The 18169-nt window shown below is 37.3% G+C and overlaps 1 protein-coding gene across 15 annotated transcripts in view; it reads right to left on the bottom strand.

Annotated features, from left to right (window-relative positions):
• Nucleotides 1–224: 224 nt before the first annotated feature.
• Nucleotides 225–18169, bottom strand: part of Frmd3 (FERM domain containing 3) — a 313407-nt gene continuing 295462 nt past the window's right edge. For 13 of the 15 annotated variants that reach the window (XM_074052309.1, XM_074052308.1, XM_074052303.1 and 10 more), the window contains one exon: nt 3821–5668. In XM_074052309.1, the coding sequence (XP_073908410.1) occupies nt 5073–5668 (596 nt within the window). In that variant the 3' untranslated portion in view covers nt 3821–5072. Of the gene's footprint in view, nt 793–3820; nt 5669–18169 lie in introns of those variants that run through there. The other 2 variants (XM_020168296.2, XM_074052314.1) reach the window with 2 other exon arrangements.

The following is an 18169-nucleotide window of genomic DNA, read 5'->3' as shown; positions in this document are numbered from 1 at the left end:
TAGCAAGAGACTAATGAACTAGAATACTGAGTTTTTAACTTCTGAAGAATATATCTGTCACACATAGTAGAAACTAACATTAGTTTGTTAATATATTCTCTCCCTTGAAGGATAATCTCCTTGGAAAGCCAATGACGATAATCATAATTCTTTGATTAAAAAGAATCGGATGGGTGTAGCTGGAGAAGCTTCTGGAATTTGAAAGGTGTGACTAAAAACTTAGTACCCACAGAAAGTATACCTTTATCCTATTAAGAGTTTCCCTGTAACTAGGAAGATGGCCCTCGTTCCCTTTCCAAAGAGATATTTAGGATAATATCAACTAAAGGTACAGAACAGAGATGTGTGATTCTAATCAACCATCCATTCTTTACCAATACTAATTCTCAATTCCCTCTCTCATTGGAGAGGTCTCTGAGGGCTCATGTCAATGTCAGAAGTCCTCTGATACCTGAGGCTCACCTAGGAGCACCTTCATTCCTTCCTTCCTTACAACATTGGAGATTGATGGTCCTAAATATTAACCACCATTCTGCCACCATCTGAGTTCCCAGCAGATAAAAGACAAAATGGCCAGAAGAGTGTTAAAATCACCTTTATTAATGAATTGGAGAATACAGCTGAGATCTGAAGCCTAAATGAGGTTTCTTTCTTCCTCTCTGAAGTGATGACAGCTGAGCCCCCTGGCTAGGCTCATCAAACTTACCCAGACTGAGGCTGGAACATAGGAGAGCCAATCTTGGCTGGGCCCACCATGGGCAGGTCCTGCTTGGTCTGTTTAAGGCATGGAGACTGGTAGCCCAAAAGCAGGTAGAAGACAGAGAGAAAGAGAGAAGAAGCAGGAGTACAAGTAAGCAGAGACTTTAGCACATTATCTCACCCCAGTAGAAAAAGATCACAATGAGACTCATAACACATCAGCCACAACCATCCCAGAAGTCACCCAAGAAGTAGAAGTGTCTCTTCAGTAATTTCTCTCCAGGTTGGGAATGTTAGTGAGAGATCCTTCCTCCATTTGACTCAGAAAACATAGGAATAAAAGGAAAGGTTCTCCCAAGAAGTGGGGCTGGTTGAGGAGCTCAATGAATTAGACAATGAATAAGTGGTCAAAGGCCATTTTGTATGAGCCGTGAGGGTTAGCAGACATTGTGTAAAACAAAGGCAGAGCTGCTAGAACCAGGCCCCTGTCCATAAATCAGTTCATATCTGAGCACTAACCATTGAGTTTCTTTTTGTGCTATATACTGGAGCATGTTACGCTGAGGACTGTGGATTAAGAAGACCTTGACAGGCTGAAGAGGCAGCCACAGCTGGGGGACAATTCCTCTTAATATCTATGATATAAGGAGGACTTATATCCCATAAGGAGGGCTCCCTTTTCTTTCATTCTAAGTAACACCTGATTTAATATTCAGATGTGCAGCTGTAGTTGTGCCAAACCTCAGCAGAATATCTGGCTATGATATGTGGTAGGGAGAGTACAACTGAAATAAATTTTTTTAGGACCTGTGACAGAAACAGAAGTCTCATGACAAGAATCACAAAGTTAAGAGTCTGAGTCAGCTCTCTTTGGAATAGGAAGACTCCCTGTTCTTGCCAGTGGTAGTGACCTCTTAATTTCTAGCGCTCTAGCATTTCCTCCTCTTCTATTTTAATACCACCAACTAGACCATAGCTTTCTTTTGTACTTAGAGTAGTTTCAGTACTAATATTCCTGGTTTTGGCCTGGGTGATTTCTGCAGAGGGTAAATCTCATCCATTACCTGAAATCATTTTCATACTATCATCATTAAAAGGTGACTATATTTCATGGTCCTAGAGGGCATCTTCCCATAGTTTCTAATAGACTGACTATACAACTTTAAATAAAACTGAATAATTGCAAAATATTTTACCCCACAGTATTTTATTAGGGATTCCTACCACCATATTAACATATGAAACGATCTGGATGTTGACATACAAATGCAAATTTTATGCACATATGAATAAAAGAAAAAAAAGAAATGCAAATTTCATTATACAAAGACATGGCTCCAATCACAGTAATGTGGCCCCCTCATAGCTCTAGTATTTCAGTAAAATCAATTTGCTGTAAATCTCCCCAGAGTTATGTTTATAAATGTTAGACACACCACATAATTCACTCCAAAATACACAACATTTTACAGAGAGTTCCAAGGACAGATAAAAATACATGATACTGTACCTACATTATTTTCACTATGCAACTTGCATTAGCACTAAAGGCAACATTGTGTGTGTATATGTATTTGCCATGTATATGTATGTATGTGTACACAAATGCACAAGTGTACACACAGTATATTTCATGGAAAATTTTAATATTTGAGGCTGTAGGTTTTACCCATCACAATATTTGAGAGGGAAAGAAATAACAACATGTCAAAAATTTGCCAATTGGGGAAAATAATCACAACTGTGTATGAAAGCCATATTAGATGTGCCTATACAAACATACACATACATAGATTCATATGTAAACACATATACAAAAATATGGAATATACATATACTCACACACTTGCTTTGAATTCTGTATTTCACTATGTTATATAATATACATCTTTGGAAATAGTCTGCAACTGTTCACTGTATTCTAACAAAACTTTTATGGACATTTCTAAAAGGCTCTCACCATATGCTAACTAAATGGCATTTCAAGGTCCCATTTTAAATTCAGCAGACCCTATTCTGTCAACTCCATTATCTGAAGACATTTGTATACAAAACTGAATCTTCTGCCTAAGACAAGATAGATACTAAGTGTGACTGTTAAAATAATCTATACATTTCTCTTTAAAATAAATCTGTGTGGTTGGATTCCATGTGATAGTTGTCCTCATGGTTTTTAAATATTTTACAATGGAAAATATACTACTTCCATAATTTAAAAAATATTCCTTAATATTATTTTTTAAATGTGAGGACTAGATAATTTATCTTGGATAGAACTTCAAAGAAAATGACATGAAGCACAATTAGAATTGGGACTGAGTTGGGGCAGACTGCACTGGAGCACCCTTATGTCAAAGATGATAACTTAGAAGACATATGAGAGCAGTAAAGAAAAATTAAACTTTCAATGTCAAAGCTGACCACTTGAATACTTCCAAAATACATTGTTGTAGGTTCCAACCACAGAAAATATATTTTTATATTAGTATGAATCATATACATAATGTACAATAATTGAAAGTCCATGCGGAGAAATTCCTAAAAACTTAATAGCAAGTGTATATTAAAAAGTGCTCAACAGAAGGCCTCATGAACTGACTTTCAAAATTAATTGTCTGATAAACCACTCAAGAGTTCCACTGAATGAGTGGTCCTGGAATGCCCAGTTTGGAAATTAAGTTAGTGATAGAGCTGGAATGTCCTTAGAGTTAGTGAGTGACTGAAGATTGGCCCCATCTCTTTGTAACTGAAGGCAATGGGACGTTTTCAATCCAGAGAGAAATTCTATACTCCATGCTGTAAAGTCTATAATCTTTTCTCTTTCACTTGTAGCACGGTGTTGGTGAATGCCCTGCATGGGAAAGCATCAAATCCTTTCTACCATGGATTTAGTGGTATGCAGGAAGGAACTCAAGGATTTGTCCCCACTGTTACCCAGTTATTTTTTCCATCTATGTCTATGTCACCCAAGCTGAACTGAAACATCATCTGATGAGCCCTTTCCATTTTCACATAGAAGTCTGAGTTATAAATAAGTTAAGGTATTAAGGAAACCAAGCAAGGAAAGTAGTATGTTGCCCACCACAGAAAGGTGATCATTGTCATTTATCAAATAGTTGTATTCTCTCATTCTCTCTCTCTCTCTCTCTCTCTCTCTCTCTCTCTCAGACACACACACACACACACACACACACACACACACACACACACACACACACTTTTAAAGTTTCTTCGTAATGAATGGCATGAGGGACCAAAAGAGTTACCTTAAAGTTTCTCCACATTTATTTAGATCCACTTAAACATGTTCATGTGAACTCAAACAGTGAGTACACTGTTCTTAACATCATTTAATGCTTTATGTCACCATCACTTTCATAAAAGAAACCATTTGCCTACCACCACATGCCTACTAACTTCTCCAGAACTCTTCTTTGCTACTTTCCCAATTCCTGTCTGCCTCCACTCTTAGGTTAATGTACAATAAGCAATTAACTGGTACATCTTTTTACCATTTCCCTTAAAGATTTGCTTTCTTTTTAAAACATTCTGCTTCCCCAGCCCAGATAGGTAGACAGAATGCAAATAAAAGTACTAAGGCATCTCAGTCCATCTTGAAAAATGGACCTTCCTGTGTTAACTCAATGCTCTCAATTTCTACATCCCCAGTTCCATCATCCTGGAAACTTACTTACTATGGTGTCTATTTATCCACTTTCTAGTTCGTGTGCAGGTAAAACAAATGGGATTGCTCTGTCAAAAATATTTTTAAAAACAAACCTGTGCCAAAACATTAAAAAATTCCTGATAAACCTTTGTGCATTAGTCTTACAGTGTGTTTCCTTGAATAACTCCAAAGAGGCTTGTTTTTGCTAAAAATTTACCAAAATAGTTTGAACACATAAAAATATTTTTTAAAAACAAAAAAGTCAGCATAAATTTAGTTGTATAGGCATTGGTTAGAGGACATTGTTTTCACTAAGGATTATATTCAAAAGCTTTCCCTTAGATTTGTACTAAAATTCTGATTCTGAACATTATAGCTTATAATGATGCCAACTATTAAAAAATGGAAAATCTAATTCAGTCCAATATGTTATGTATTATGATATAATAGATAAAGAGGATATCCGTTACATTAAAAAATAAAAATGTTTTGGTTATTTAAAGGCCATCATCCTGACCTGTAACTAAAATAACTATATTTGATTTAACTTATTTAAGTGCATTTAATTATGGAAAGCTAACTTAAGAGTTAAAGTTATGAGAAAGGAACACCCATTGAGGACCCTATGACCATTCAGAACCAGGCATCTACTGAAAAAAAAATCACTAGCATTGGATATAGCCCTTAGTCTTATAAGATATTAACCTCATGAGCAACCCAGCATGTAGAGAATGAGGTTGACCTTTCCAGCCACCCACTCCTTGAGGGGACAGTAGTATTCATAGTGAAACTGCTCAAACTCTGGTGTCTGGCGGATTTCACATAAAAAGGAGAGATCAATACCTGACTCCAAAAGGAGGAGGAGCAGGGGAAATACAAAGAGCAGCAGTCCCAGGCCCACAACAAGGAGCCTAGAAAAACTCTTGACCAGTGGATTCACCCAAATATGGCCCATCAGAATGTCATAGCTCCATGACAAAGCTCGGCAAGCTTCCTTCAGCTCCTCTTCTTCAGCAATCAAAAAGGCATTTTCATCTGCTTCCAATTCCTCAAATGAATCTATGTCTTCTCTTTCTAACTCAAGCCTAGATGGACAGTCAAAGAGCATGTCAATCTCATCATCATCAACAGGGGTGGGGAGCAGGCTGGCACTTGGGTTGTATGTTAGTTCAGAGATCGTCAAGGGCTCTCCTTTTACTTTGTCTTTCTCTTCACTTGGGGTATCTTCATACTCCTGAGCTTCCTTCACTGGGGAGCTGGAGATCAGGGGAGCAGAAACGTCTTCTTTAGGTAATGAGACACCTGTAGAGAGATATTTTCCCTTAATTTTAAATTTCAGTTTTTATTTTTCCACAAAAATGTGTAGGTAGAAACAAAATAGTAAACAGACTTCAAGCAGTCCATGAAATTATTCTGTGGAACCTTGACTTTAAACAAAGTCCTGCTAGTAACAGACTATTAATTCTAAGGTAAATACTCTAAACCCTAAATAACCAACAATTTTTAGGTGGTTGGTAATATGTCATGTAGCTATGACATTCACACACATTTAGGTGTGTGATTCCAGTATGAAAACCTCCAACTTTGGTCATATCTATAAGAATAAAATGGTAAGTCACTACTACATTATAATTATGAGTGATGCCTTTTGGAATTCAAAGCTATTATCAAATATAATATAAAATTATACTATACTAAACTATTGTAAAAATATGGTAGAAGCCACCATCCAGGGATAATTACATCATGGTTCTGATGTACTGCTTTCTAGTCTTCATTCTGAGCACAATTTTGTGGTTTTTAGTGCTAGGTTCAGGCTGAGTATCTCTAATCCAAAAATCCAAAATCTGAAATGCTCTGATATCCAAAACTTTTTAAGCTCAAAAAGATTTTGGATATCACAGCACTTTGTATGTCAGATTTTCATATTAGAGATAATCAATTAGTAATCTATATAAATATTCCAAAATCTGAAATACTTTTGATCTCAAGGATTTTGGGTAAGGGATGTTCAACCTGAAATTGCAGTCATATTGTGTACACAAACTTGCATCTTGCTCCTTTCATCTAGCATTTTAACTTAAACATTTTGCATATTAAAATAGTACCTTTTGGTTTTATTTCTAAGGGATGCCATTTTTTTCTGTTTCCTTTCCTTTCCCTTCTTTCGTTCGTTCCTTTCTTACTTCCTTCTTTTTCTTTTCTTTTGGAAGTACTGGGGTTTGAAGTCAAGGCCTCATGCTTGCTAGACTGGAGCTCTACTACTTGAGACACATACCCAGTTTCCCCCTTTATTTTGTTTTAGTTACCTTTCAGATAGGGTCTTGTACTTTTTGCCTGGAGCCAGCCTCAGACTGCAAACCTCCTCCTTACACCTCCTGAGTAGCTGGGATCACAGACATGTGCTACCATGACCAGATTGTTGAGAAGGTGATCGTGCTAACTTTTGCACAGACTATCTCAAACCAAGATACTCCAATCTCTTCCTCTCAAGTAGCTGAGAAGATAGGCATGAGCTACCATGGCTGACCACCCAATTTTTCTATTTACTAGTTAATACAATAAATTAGTTGCCTACTAGTAAACTCTTGGATTGATTTGCAGTTGTAAAACAATGTTATTTTTTTGGAAGTACTGGGGGGTTGAATGCAGGGCATTGTGCTTGCTAGGCAGGTGCTCTACCACTCAAGCCACTCTGTTAGCTCTTTTCTGTTTGTTATTTTTGTGATAGGGTCTCACTTTCTGGACCTCAATTCTCCTATCTGTGCTTCCCACATAGCTGGCATGGCAGACATGCATCACCATGCACAGTCATTGTTTGACATGGCGGGGGGGTCTCAAAAACTTTTTGCCTATGTTGGCCATTTATGGCAATCTTCCTATGGGTCGATGATTACAAGCTTACATAACCATCCCCAGCATGTAAAACAGCTTTCTAAGAGGTGTCTTTACATATTAACCTCTCTAAATTTGTTTCCCTAGCACTCTCTCAATCCCTCACTTCACTCCAGCCAAAGACCACTCAGCTGCCCCTCAAACATGCCAGTCACTTTCCCACCATAAGGCCTTTGCATTTACTACTCCCTCAATTTGGAGCAGTATTCCTCCATACATGTTCATGTTTTTTCCCCCTCTTTGAAGGTTTTTCGTCAAAAGTCACCATCTCAGTGAAAACTTTGCTACCCACACAATATAAAATTTCAATCCTTGTCGCCCAGAACCTTCTTCCTTCATTTACTTATCTTCTGACAAGTCTGAAATACAAGGAAGAAAAATAAGGCACTAACAAAGGGTGAATCCAGTAGCTAAAATATAATCATAGTGACTCATCCAAGGGTAACAAAGGCCAAGCTGCCTGATGTGAATCATGTGGGACAATAGGAACTAGTGGTGACTGGGAAGAACTGACCATTCTGAGCTCCATAGAAAAGCTTTAATATTCAATTTAAAATATCCATGTAGTCCACACAAAATGGATTTGTGAGTCTTGTTAGGTCTATACGATGCCACTTAGTAACTGCTGCCATAACAAAAAAATCAGCTACATTTCTGATATTTCAAGTTATCAAAGTATTCTAGGCTGTTGATGTTGATGCTACTTCTCTTTCTATAAAGAAGGAGATAAGCAGGGATAAATACATGACTTTTCGTAGTTCTGTAACCACAAATGTTAGATACACTAGAGACTCCTATTACTTTCCCCTCATCTCTGTGCTCAGACTATAAGACAGCTGGGGGAATAGCAAAAGGTGATTGAGTCAAAAGCCAAGTTTAAATCACAGATCTGTCATTACTTATAAGACTTCAGTGAATGAGTAGTTAAAAGTCACTTATTACAAATCAGGCACCTACTTCATCAGAATGGGGTGAGGGTTAAATGAAATTATAGATGTGTAAGCATTGCATGTAGTTTTGAAAAACTAACAAATCAGAGGTTATTATCTCAACAAAGAACAACAGGCTACATTCTGTCCATTATCAAACAATGCCATTTTATCAACACATACACTAACCTTCTAACAAACACACTATATAGAAAACAGGTGAATTATATTGTAGCTGGTTATACATATTTTCTTAATTCTCCTTATATGATGGATACTAAAAGTTTCCTACATACATTTTCTGCTGAATTCAAACAAGAATGTCCAAAGAGAACAGATCTATACTTCTTCATTAAATTTATTTTACTTTATTTGTATCTGAGATGTTTCCTGAATATATTTACTAAGTTCAATTAGAAAGATTGAGAACTTTTTGTTTTAGAAAAAAAATGACAATGACTTAGAAAAGTTCTCTGATTTAAATGACTATGCAGATCAATTCAAATAAGATAATATTCTGACACATAGGAAAAAGTAAGTGTTTACTACTATTTTATCTTTGAATGATAGGTATATTCTTTATACCATTGCTGTCATTATCTAATTTGAAAAAGTATTTTATGAAGCAAAACAGCAAGAAACAAAAGACGAATGCTGATGGAAAAGAGTGGTCATTGATAATGAATAGGAAGAGTGTCTACCATATATAGTTAAGCAAGTTGTGTGCTGCCCCTTTCCATTAGCATCATTCACATAGATTCTAATATGATGGCATGCCCTAAAGACACATCATGCACTACAACACAACCTACTCGGTAAACTGCTGACAGATGCTGCTACTTAGGATGGCTGTTCCTTATCTTATTGTTGAGAACAAAATATAGACCTTTTCAGTGCACAGCAAAATTAATGGCAGGTAAACACAGAATGGGCATTGCCTACATTTGCATTCAGAAACCAGTCTCTTGGTTAACTCTGAGCATATCTATGATACACTACTAATGGTACCATTGAGTTTTCCAGAACCTGGTGCATGTCCAGAACAGTTAACTGCCCTGTCTAGTTTCCTGTGCACAATGATCTTTATGCAATATTAAGTATCACCAGAACACCTTAAAATAAAGATACTCACATGCTGCCACATGAAAGAAAGGGTCAAGTGTGAAGAAAAGAAAAATGTGAGAAAGCACTTTGGAGACAATACAGCATGTCAGAATATAATTTGTCATCTGATATTTGCATTTAACTATGCTAACATCCTAAGCAAGACTTTAGGGTTTGGGTTTTTTGAGATAACACTAAGCCCACTTGGTAATATCTTTCCAATTTGAAATCAACTGTGACTGTTGCTGTCATTTGGCTGAAAAGAAACTTTGCAGGAGATATTTTTCAGCCTTATTTCCTACTCCATCTGCCATGGCCACCTGGCTCATCCTATGAGCACAAGGCCTTTCTCCATGCTGGAAGCTTTGTGAAGTGGCATCATTCAGAACCTCTATCTGGTCCCCCTGAGAAGCCCTGAAGTACCCTGTGATAGCACCCACTATGAAAAGAATGCCCATTAACCTCCAGAGCAGTTGTTCAAGGAAAGTAATACCACCATCTAGCCAGGAAGAGAGTGCTTTAGATGGTCATACAGACTTTTTAAATGTCAAAGTGTTTAGAGGGGCTTGAGTCATTTGTGGGTAGGGGTCAGGGATGACAGACCTGCTAAAATATTCAGGATGGTGTCACAGAATAAGTGGCACCACTTATTATGTGTGCCACACAACTTTCAAATGTCAAATATTGGACATAATCCATGTAAAAGAAAAAGTCACTTACAATTATTTGAATCTATAACCTACCTCTGTTTTACATGTAAACCTAAAGCATTTATTTGGGGTATCATTTTAGCATATTTTGAGTTTTTCGGGAATGCAACCAATAGGTAAATTGAAGGAAGATGGTTGCTAAGAGTTCTTTGGCAGAACAGAATATGACATAATTCCCCATCAGAGATGTCTAAGTTGCATGAGTTTCCTGCACAGTAATATCCCGTTATGCCCATTTTTCCTCATTCAAAACACCTCATTCCTAAATTCTGTCTCTTGGTAAGTCAAATTTGAGAAAAAATTTTGAGAACTCATATTTTATTATAAATTACTTTCTTCTAATTTTTCCTTACATTGCAGTTAGAACACTATTTCAGCTTTAAAGTCACACGTAGGTAGACTAGGTCTTCCATGAATTGGATCTCAAGATGGTACTGGGAACATTATAAGACTTTTGTTATTAAAGGGGTGCGAGATCTCAGAATGTTCAAAACCACAGCTCAAGCACAAATGAACTTGTCAAATCTCTGGGGAGGTCACATATTTGTTGCTTACAGAGCAAGAACCATCCTTCCCAAGATGGGCTAAACTAAGGCTGATCCATTCATTAATCTTGATCAGCTTATCAAAACTGGCTCTGGGATGTAAGCTCTACTCTTGAAGGAAAAGAGGAGTCCAAGAAGAAAACAAAACTCTGCTTCTGGTAAAAAATGATGGAGTGGAAAAAGCCTTGGCCTAGAAGTCAGGACACCTGGCTGAGTCCATTCCCCAGGCTGAGCTGTAACAATCTGACCAAACTTGAGTAGATTACTCCAGTCCTAAAGTCTTGAACTTTTTATCTATGAAATGTACCACACCCTTTCCAGTTCTAGCGTCCTGTAGCTCCATCTGAGATTAAGTCTGTCAATAAACTGTTCCACTTACAGTTTCATATGGAGAGGATGGAGAGGATGGAGAGGAAGGCAGTAAGATTTTTAACGAATTTATGTAGGGGCTGAACATTTTAAAGCACATAATCATGTGACCTTCATAAAAGGAGATAAGAAATCTGACTTAAAAGAGATTTGATAATTTCTACAAGGTTATAAAACTAGGAAGCAAGCCTTCCCCCAAGTTTCTCTCACTTCAAATCCCAAGGTGTTTTTTTTTTCCAAACTGCCATGTTGCATGAAGAGAAAGAATTTGAGAGACCCAGAGACCCTCATTTCTTAAATCAAGAAGAAGAATATTCTCTGCTATTAGCCCAATTTCATTTGTCAAAACCAAGGGTTTATTCTATGTAGGTGACCACTCATTCCACTGCTGCCTGGGACCCTGGCAAAAATGTCTTTTTCATTCTCAGAAGGTTGGCCTAATCAACTTAATGATCACTTAGTTATATGTCAGCTCTCCTGTGATTGCATCATAGTCAACATGGAAGCCAAAAATTCACTTGTTGTTGTACAGATTAGAAACTTAGGTCAGAAATAGAATAAACTAAAATTGACTACGTTCAGATTGCTATCAGTCATGAAAATGTTTTCTATACATATTAAGCAGCATTCAGACTTCCAAAATTTCATGACAGCATATCATTAGCCTTGCATATGGCTCCTTTTTAGGGAATAAAGTTTAATCTTCCAAATAAAACTCATGTCTCCTGAGTTTTTAGGAAAAGTCCTCAAAATGACATTGACTTTTCCAGTTGAGGGTTTTCCCTTTCAAGAATGGACACTGATTAATATCTAATACTAGGAATGTCCTTGATGCCTCTGGACATCTTTGGAAGGCTGTCTGTTCATTCTATTTATGACTTATGAAAAGGCATCCCAGTGACTCAGGAAAGTATACATGAAAGGAAATTCAGACAAACATACACACACACACACACACACACACACACACACGTGCACAGAGAAAAACAGAGACAGAGAGAGATAAGGGGAGGAAATCGTAATGTACTCCCCATTTCTGCACTCCAACCAAACATCTCCCAACACCAGGGCTGGCAGAATGACTCAGCATTCTTTCTACCCTCATCCTCATTCTTGGAGGCTTCATCTTTGTAGACTAAACTCTTTTCTCTTTGTGGCCATTATCTATCAACCTCCTGGTTTTGCCTTTACTCTTTCAGACTCTTTTGTCATGCATAGTACTATCATCTTATGTGACTTCAATATCTAGAACCCAACCCATGGCCTTGCATTTCCACAGTTAGCTGCCCTTGCTGGATATCTGCTGAAATAGCTCTCACCAAGGCTTCCAAGGACCACCACATTTCTGAAACTAATGGGTATGTATTTTCTTTTTCTGTTCCCTTGCTCATCACTCAACCTCTGAGACTCCATTTTCCTTTGGTTTTCATCCACTGACTCTAAGCTACCTCTGTCCTCATAACCTCTCACCTCTCTGTGGTGACCTCAGTTCTCTGCTCTTCTCACTCTAAAACCTCTTTCTTGATGTCTCAACATCAAGGCTCTAATATGACCTAATTTGCCACTGCAGAATTGCTCAACCTGGTACAGCAGGTTACTAGTGTCCTTTAAAATGCTTCCAGTTTTTCCTCTAAAAGAATGCTCTATAGTCAGAGAGTCTAGGGGACTGTGCATACTTTATCACCATTTTGGACATTACCATGAACTTTAAGAAATCACCTTCCCTTACTTGAATCCTGATTTTGTACTGATTTCTCTGTCCCTGTTTCCTCATTAAAAAATAGGGAAAATTTCAGGACATAACTGCATTGAGTGCAGAGGAATACATGAGTTAATATATGTAAAATTCCTGACACTTGACAAGCTCTTGGTATTATTACTATTAACATATTAAAGTGTTTGAGAGGTCCTGATGAAAAGAAATCAGTTGTTTTATTTAACTCAACATTTCACAAATTTGCTTGTCTAGAGAACACAGAATACAACTTAGTTTAGGGAACACATGTTACAGCACCTCTGGTCTATCTCAACTAAGAATGGTCCAATGAGTTCTAGGCATACCATCCATGCAACTATGCATAGGAACATCAATTTCAATATGTCCTAAACCAAACATGTCATGTCCCACTCAACTTTGTGCCTCCTCCATTACTCATTGTATAGTAAGTGGCACCATCGTCTACTCCATTTCCTGAACCAGCACTCCAAGCATGGACCAAAACTACTTCCCCCTGAATTTTCAAATCTAACAGTCTCCAACTTCTCTAAACTCTGCCACTTTATTCACATTCAAAGCTGTTCTTGCCTCTCCATCCCTACCCACTGAATGATAGCAACAGCATCACAACTGGTATCCTTGACTTCAGTTTGACTTCTTGGTAATTGTTTCTAGAAAAATAATTTTTAGCTGCCAATTAGTTATTTCAATCATTTTCTTAAAAGCTTTTTCATATCTTTCAGACTAAATATTAAGCTCTTTAGCTTAGCACAAAAAAGTTCCTGTCTACCTGTCTGACAGATTTCCACCTTAGTGGAAACTACTTGCCTTTTGCACAGATTGTTGCCTCTTCCTGGAATGTTTTTCTAAACCCATTCTTCTTGCTCATTCTTTAAGACCCCATGTGCTCCTCCTCTGGGAAGGCTCTCCTATCTCCCACTCCCAATCTGATATAGATGTTTCTTCTCTGGGAGTTTCCATGGCAGACTTCATGATCCATTTCTCCTTGTAAAATTAGTCTAAGCCAGTTATGGTAATTCCAGCTATTTGGTCACAATTGGTTTAGAAATGGGTAAATGAACCACCTTGAAAATAAAAATTGAAAGAGATAGAGAGAGAATAAAACATGAGTAAGGGACTTCTGAGAAAGGATTTTTGCTTCTAAGGAGAACATCTTGGGTAGGTACGACTCGTTACCTCTTGACACTATTATAACTGAAAAAGACAGCAGAAACTCTGGCAGCCATCTTAAAGCCAGGTACTATAGTGAAACAAAATGAAAGTGGTTCTCAACTCTAGAATACTATCTTCCTCTGGAATTCTTGTGGTCTTGGATAACAAATCACTTTATTTTTTAAACTACAGTCAATTAGGATTCCCTATTACTTGCTACTGATGGCATCTAATCACACAGCTGTCATTTGATCATGTGCCAGCAAAGACAAAATAAAAATATGATAATGGAAAATCCCATTCAAAATAGCTAAATGCACAAGTTAAAAGACATAATACTCAGGAATATCCATAACAAAAAATGTGCAAAATTTTCATGAGAACAATGATGAAGCATAAAAGTAAATCTCAAAAAATAAAAATTAATTATTCTTTTGGCAAAAGTAAATAATAAAAATGAAACAGCATAAAACAAAACAAAAAAAGAAAATCATAACAAATGAAGAAAAATAATGTTGTTCCCAAATAGAAGACCTCAATGTTTTGAAATTCACATCTCCTACCAATAATCTAAAATTCAATTTTGGCCATTTTCTGGAACATGCTGTGTGGCTTAGATCAACTGTGTGTGATTCAGTCTCTCTCTTACTGTGACCTTCCTGTGATGCTAGGGTTGTGGTAAGAACTCAAGTCATCCAGGAAACATGAAATTGAAAAGCAAAGATGAAATTCAGAGAACTGCAGAATGAGTTGAGCAAGTGTCTGGGACTCCCTGGACTTGCCATAATATACAGATACAGAACATAAGACTCTTGCCTACCCATGCTTTGCCAGAGCTGACCCAATTTCACCAAAATGAATCTGCAACCCTGTCATAACACATCACCTGACCTTGAGGGAACCACATAGTCTAGCACAGCTGGTGGGCAGATTGCACCACCCTGGACAAAATTGGTGACCAAACAAACAGAGGAAACAATTCACTTTTGCCTGGCTGGGGTGGGGCGAAACACTGAGCAGACTCAGTTTGTGTAGGGGCAGGGCAGAAGGCTCAGCAAACCTAGCCTGAGTGGGGGCAGAAAACACAACTGCAGTCAGGTGAAAACACCAGTGTTGGAGAAGCAGGTAGTGAACTAAAAAATATTGACCAAAAGGCTCAATTCTAGTTTGCCCTGTGGGCAGAAAGGACTGGCAGCTACTCACAAACCAGCTCATGGAGGGACCACTTCAGAGAACCTGCCTGCATCACACAGCCAATCCCTGGGAAAGCCTGGGCTCAAACACTCTGACCTGATTCCCCCCAAATCTGTAAGACAGGAAGAGGCAACATCCATTGGCACACAGCCCAACATGATAACCTTAAGAAGGCACAGAAACACTAAGAAAGGCCCTGACAAAAGCATCAGCACCTGCATATGAAATCAGATGAAAGAGTCCAGAACTGTCAGTGAACTAGATTTTAATATTTTAATTATTATTTATCTTTACTTTTACTTTCTTTCTTTTTTTTTTTATAATCTATGGTTACCTATTTCCTTCTTTCGTTCTCTCCAAATATCAATTTGCTTAGCAGTCTTGCCTCACTTTCCTTTCTCCCCCACAACTTTTCTTCTATTGTCTATGGCATATTATAGTTAAAACAATTAGCACAGAGAACAAGGAAAGAATATTGAAGTCTGTAAGAGAGAAAAATCAAATAACGTATAAAGGTAAACAACATATAAATATACAAAGGTAAAAATAATAGCAGATTTCTCAACAGAAAATGAGAAACAAAAAAGCATGAAATAAAGTATTTCAAGAATTGAAAGAAAACAATTTCAATCATAGGATACTCTACCCACCAATGCTATCATTCAAAATTGAAGGTGAAATAAAAACATTCCATGATAAACAGAAACTAAAGCAATACATGACCACTAAACCATCATTACAGAAGATACAAAAAGGAATCCCACACACAGAAGATGAAAACAAACATGGCATGCTATTCACAATAGCCAAGTTATGAAAACAGCCAAGATGCCCCGACTACTGATGAATGGATTAAGAAAATATGGTATTTATACACAATGGAATTCTACTCAGCCATGAAGAAGAATGAAATCTTATCATTCGCAAGTAAATGGATGGAACTGGAGAATATCATCCTGAGCGAGGTTGGCCAGGCTCAGAAGACCTCATATGTGGACTTTAGATCTAGGGCAAATACAAGGTGATTGGACTTTGGTCACATGATAAGGTGAGAGCACACAAGGAGGTATGAGGATAGGTAAGAAACCCAAAAAACATGATAGTATTTGATGTCCTCAATGCAAAGGAACTAATGCAGAAACTTTAAAGTGACAGAGGCCAATAGGAGAAGGGGATCAGGAACTAGAGAAAAGGTCAGTTTGAGAAGAATGAACTTAGAATGTAACACATATGTACATGGAAGCAATGCTAGGAATCTCCCTGTATAGCTATCCTTATCTCAACTAGCAAAAATGCTTTGTCTTTCTTATTATTGTTTATACTCAATCTTCAACAAAATTAGAGATAAGGGCAGAACAGTTTCTGCCTGGAAGCAAGAAGGTAGCAGGGAAGAGGGAGGGGGCAGGGGTAGGGGGGGAGAAATGACCCAAACAACATATGAATAAACGAAAAAAGAAAAGAAACATGGCAATGAAAGGATGGAAATTATTAAACCTCAAAAGAAGACCATATAAGTAATCAAGAGTAGCATAGAAGTAGTTACACATACACACACACAAATCCTTACACAACAAAACAATCAAATGGCAGGAATCACTACATACCTCACAATATTAACACTGAATCTTAATGACTCATTTTCTTCATCAAAAGACACTGATTAGTAAACTGGATTAAAAAGGAAGACCTAATAATCTGTTGTTTACAAGAAACCCACAGTACAGACAGAAACAAACATTGCCTTAGAGTGAAAGGGTGGAAGAAGACTTACCAAGTTAATGGCTCAAAAAATATGTAGGAGTACCAAAACTTGTATCAGATAAAGTAGACTTCAAACCTAAATTAGTCAGAAGAGACAAAGAAGGTCACTTCATACTAATAAAAGGAGCAAACCATCAAGAGGAAATAACAATTATCAACTTATAAGCACCAATGCCAGTATACCCAACTTCCTTAAACACACACTAATGAACATACAATAACAGACCCCAACACAGTGGTAGTCGAGACTTCAATACTCCTCTATCACCAATAGATAGGTGATTCAGACAAAAAAAAAATCAACAATGAAACTCTACAATTGAATGACACCATAGATCTAATGGGCCTGACAGAAGTCTACAGAGTATTCCATCCTGCACAGCACAACATACATTCTTTTCAGCAGTCCAAGGAACCTTCTCCAAAACAGACCATATTTTAGGTCACAAAGCAAGTCTCAACAAATAAGAGAAAACTGAAATAACCCCCTGCATACTGTCTGCAACAAAGGCAAATGAAACTAGAATTCAACAACAAAAGAAACAGCAGAAATAAACAACTGGAGGCTGAACAACCCATTGCTCCATGATCAGTGGGTTATGGAAAAAATTAGAGAGAAAATCAAAACTCCCTGGAACTCAATGAGAATGAAAGCACAACCTATCAAACCAATGGTACACATCAAAGGCAGCTGTAAAGGAAAATTTTATAGTCATGAGTGCATATACTATAAACACAAAAAGATCTCAAATAAATGACCTAATGCTGCTTTTCAAACACCTAGAAAAACAACCACAAGTTAAACCCAAAACTATCAGAAGGAAAGAAATGATAAAAATAAGGGCTGAAATCAATGAACTAGAGACAAAAAAAAAAAAAAAAACGAAGAATCAAGGACACAAAAACCTGGTTCTTTAAAAAGATAAACAAGATTGACAAACCCCTAGCAAATGAGGAGAAAAGATCCAAATTAATAAAATTAAAATGAAAAAGGGGCGATAACAATAAATACCAAGGAAATCCAGGGAATCATCAGGGACTACTTCGAAAACCTATATTCGAATATATTGGAAAACCTAGAAGAAATGGGCAAATTTCTAGATACATATGACAATCCAAAACTGAACCAAGAGGATATTAATCACCTGAACAGTTCCATGACATGCAATGAAACTGAAGCAGAAATAGTCTCCTAAAAAAGAAAAATCCAAGACCTGACAGATTCACTGCTGAATTCTACCAGATCTTAAAAAAAGAACTAATGCCAACAGTCCTCAAACTTCTTCACAAAACAGAAAGGGAAAGAACACTGCCACACTATGAAGCCAGTATTACACTCAACCCAAAACCAGAGAAGGACACAACAAAAAACAGAGAATTACAGGCTAATCTCGTCAGTGAACATG

The sequence above is a fragment of the Castor canadensis genome, chromosome 13 (assembly GCF_047511655.1).
Source record: "Castor canadensis chromosome 13, mCasCan1.hap1v2, whole genome shotgun sequence".
Classification (NCBI taxonomy): Eukaryota; Metazoa; Chordata; class Mammalia; order Rodentia; family Castoridae; genus Castor; species Castor canadensis.
The sequence above is the reverse complement of the archived record's forward strand: the minus strand, read 5'-3'. Positions and strand labels throughout refer to the sequence as shown.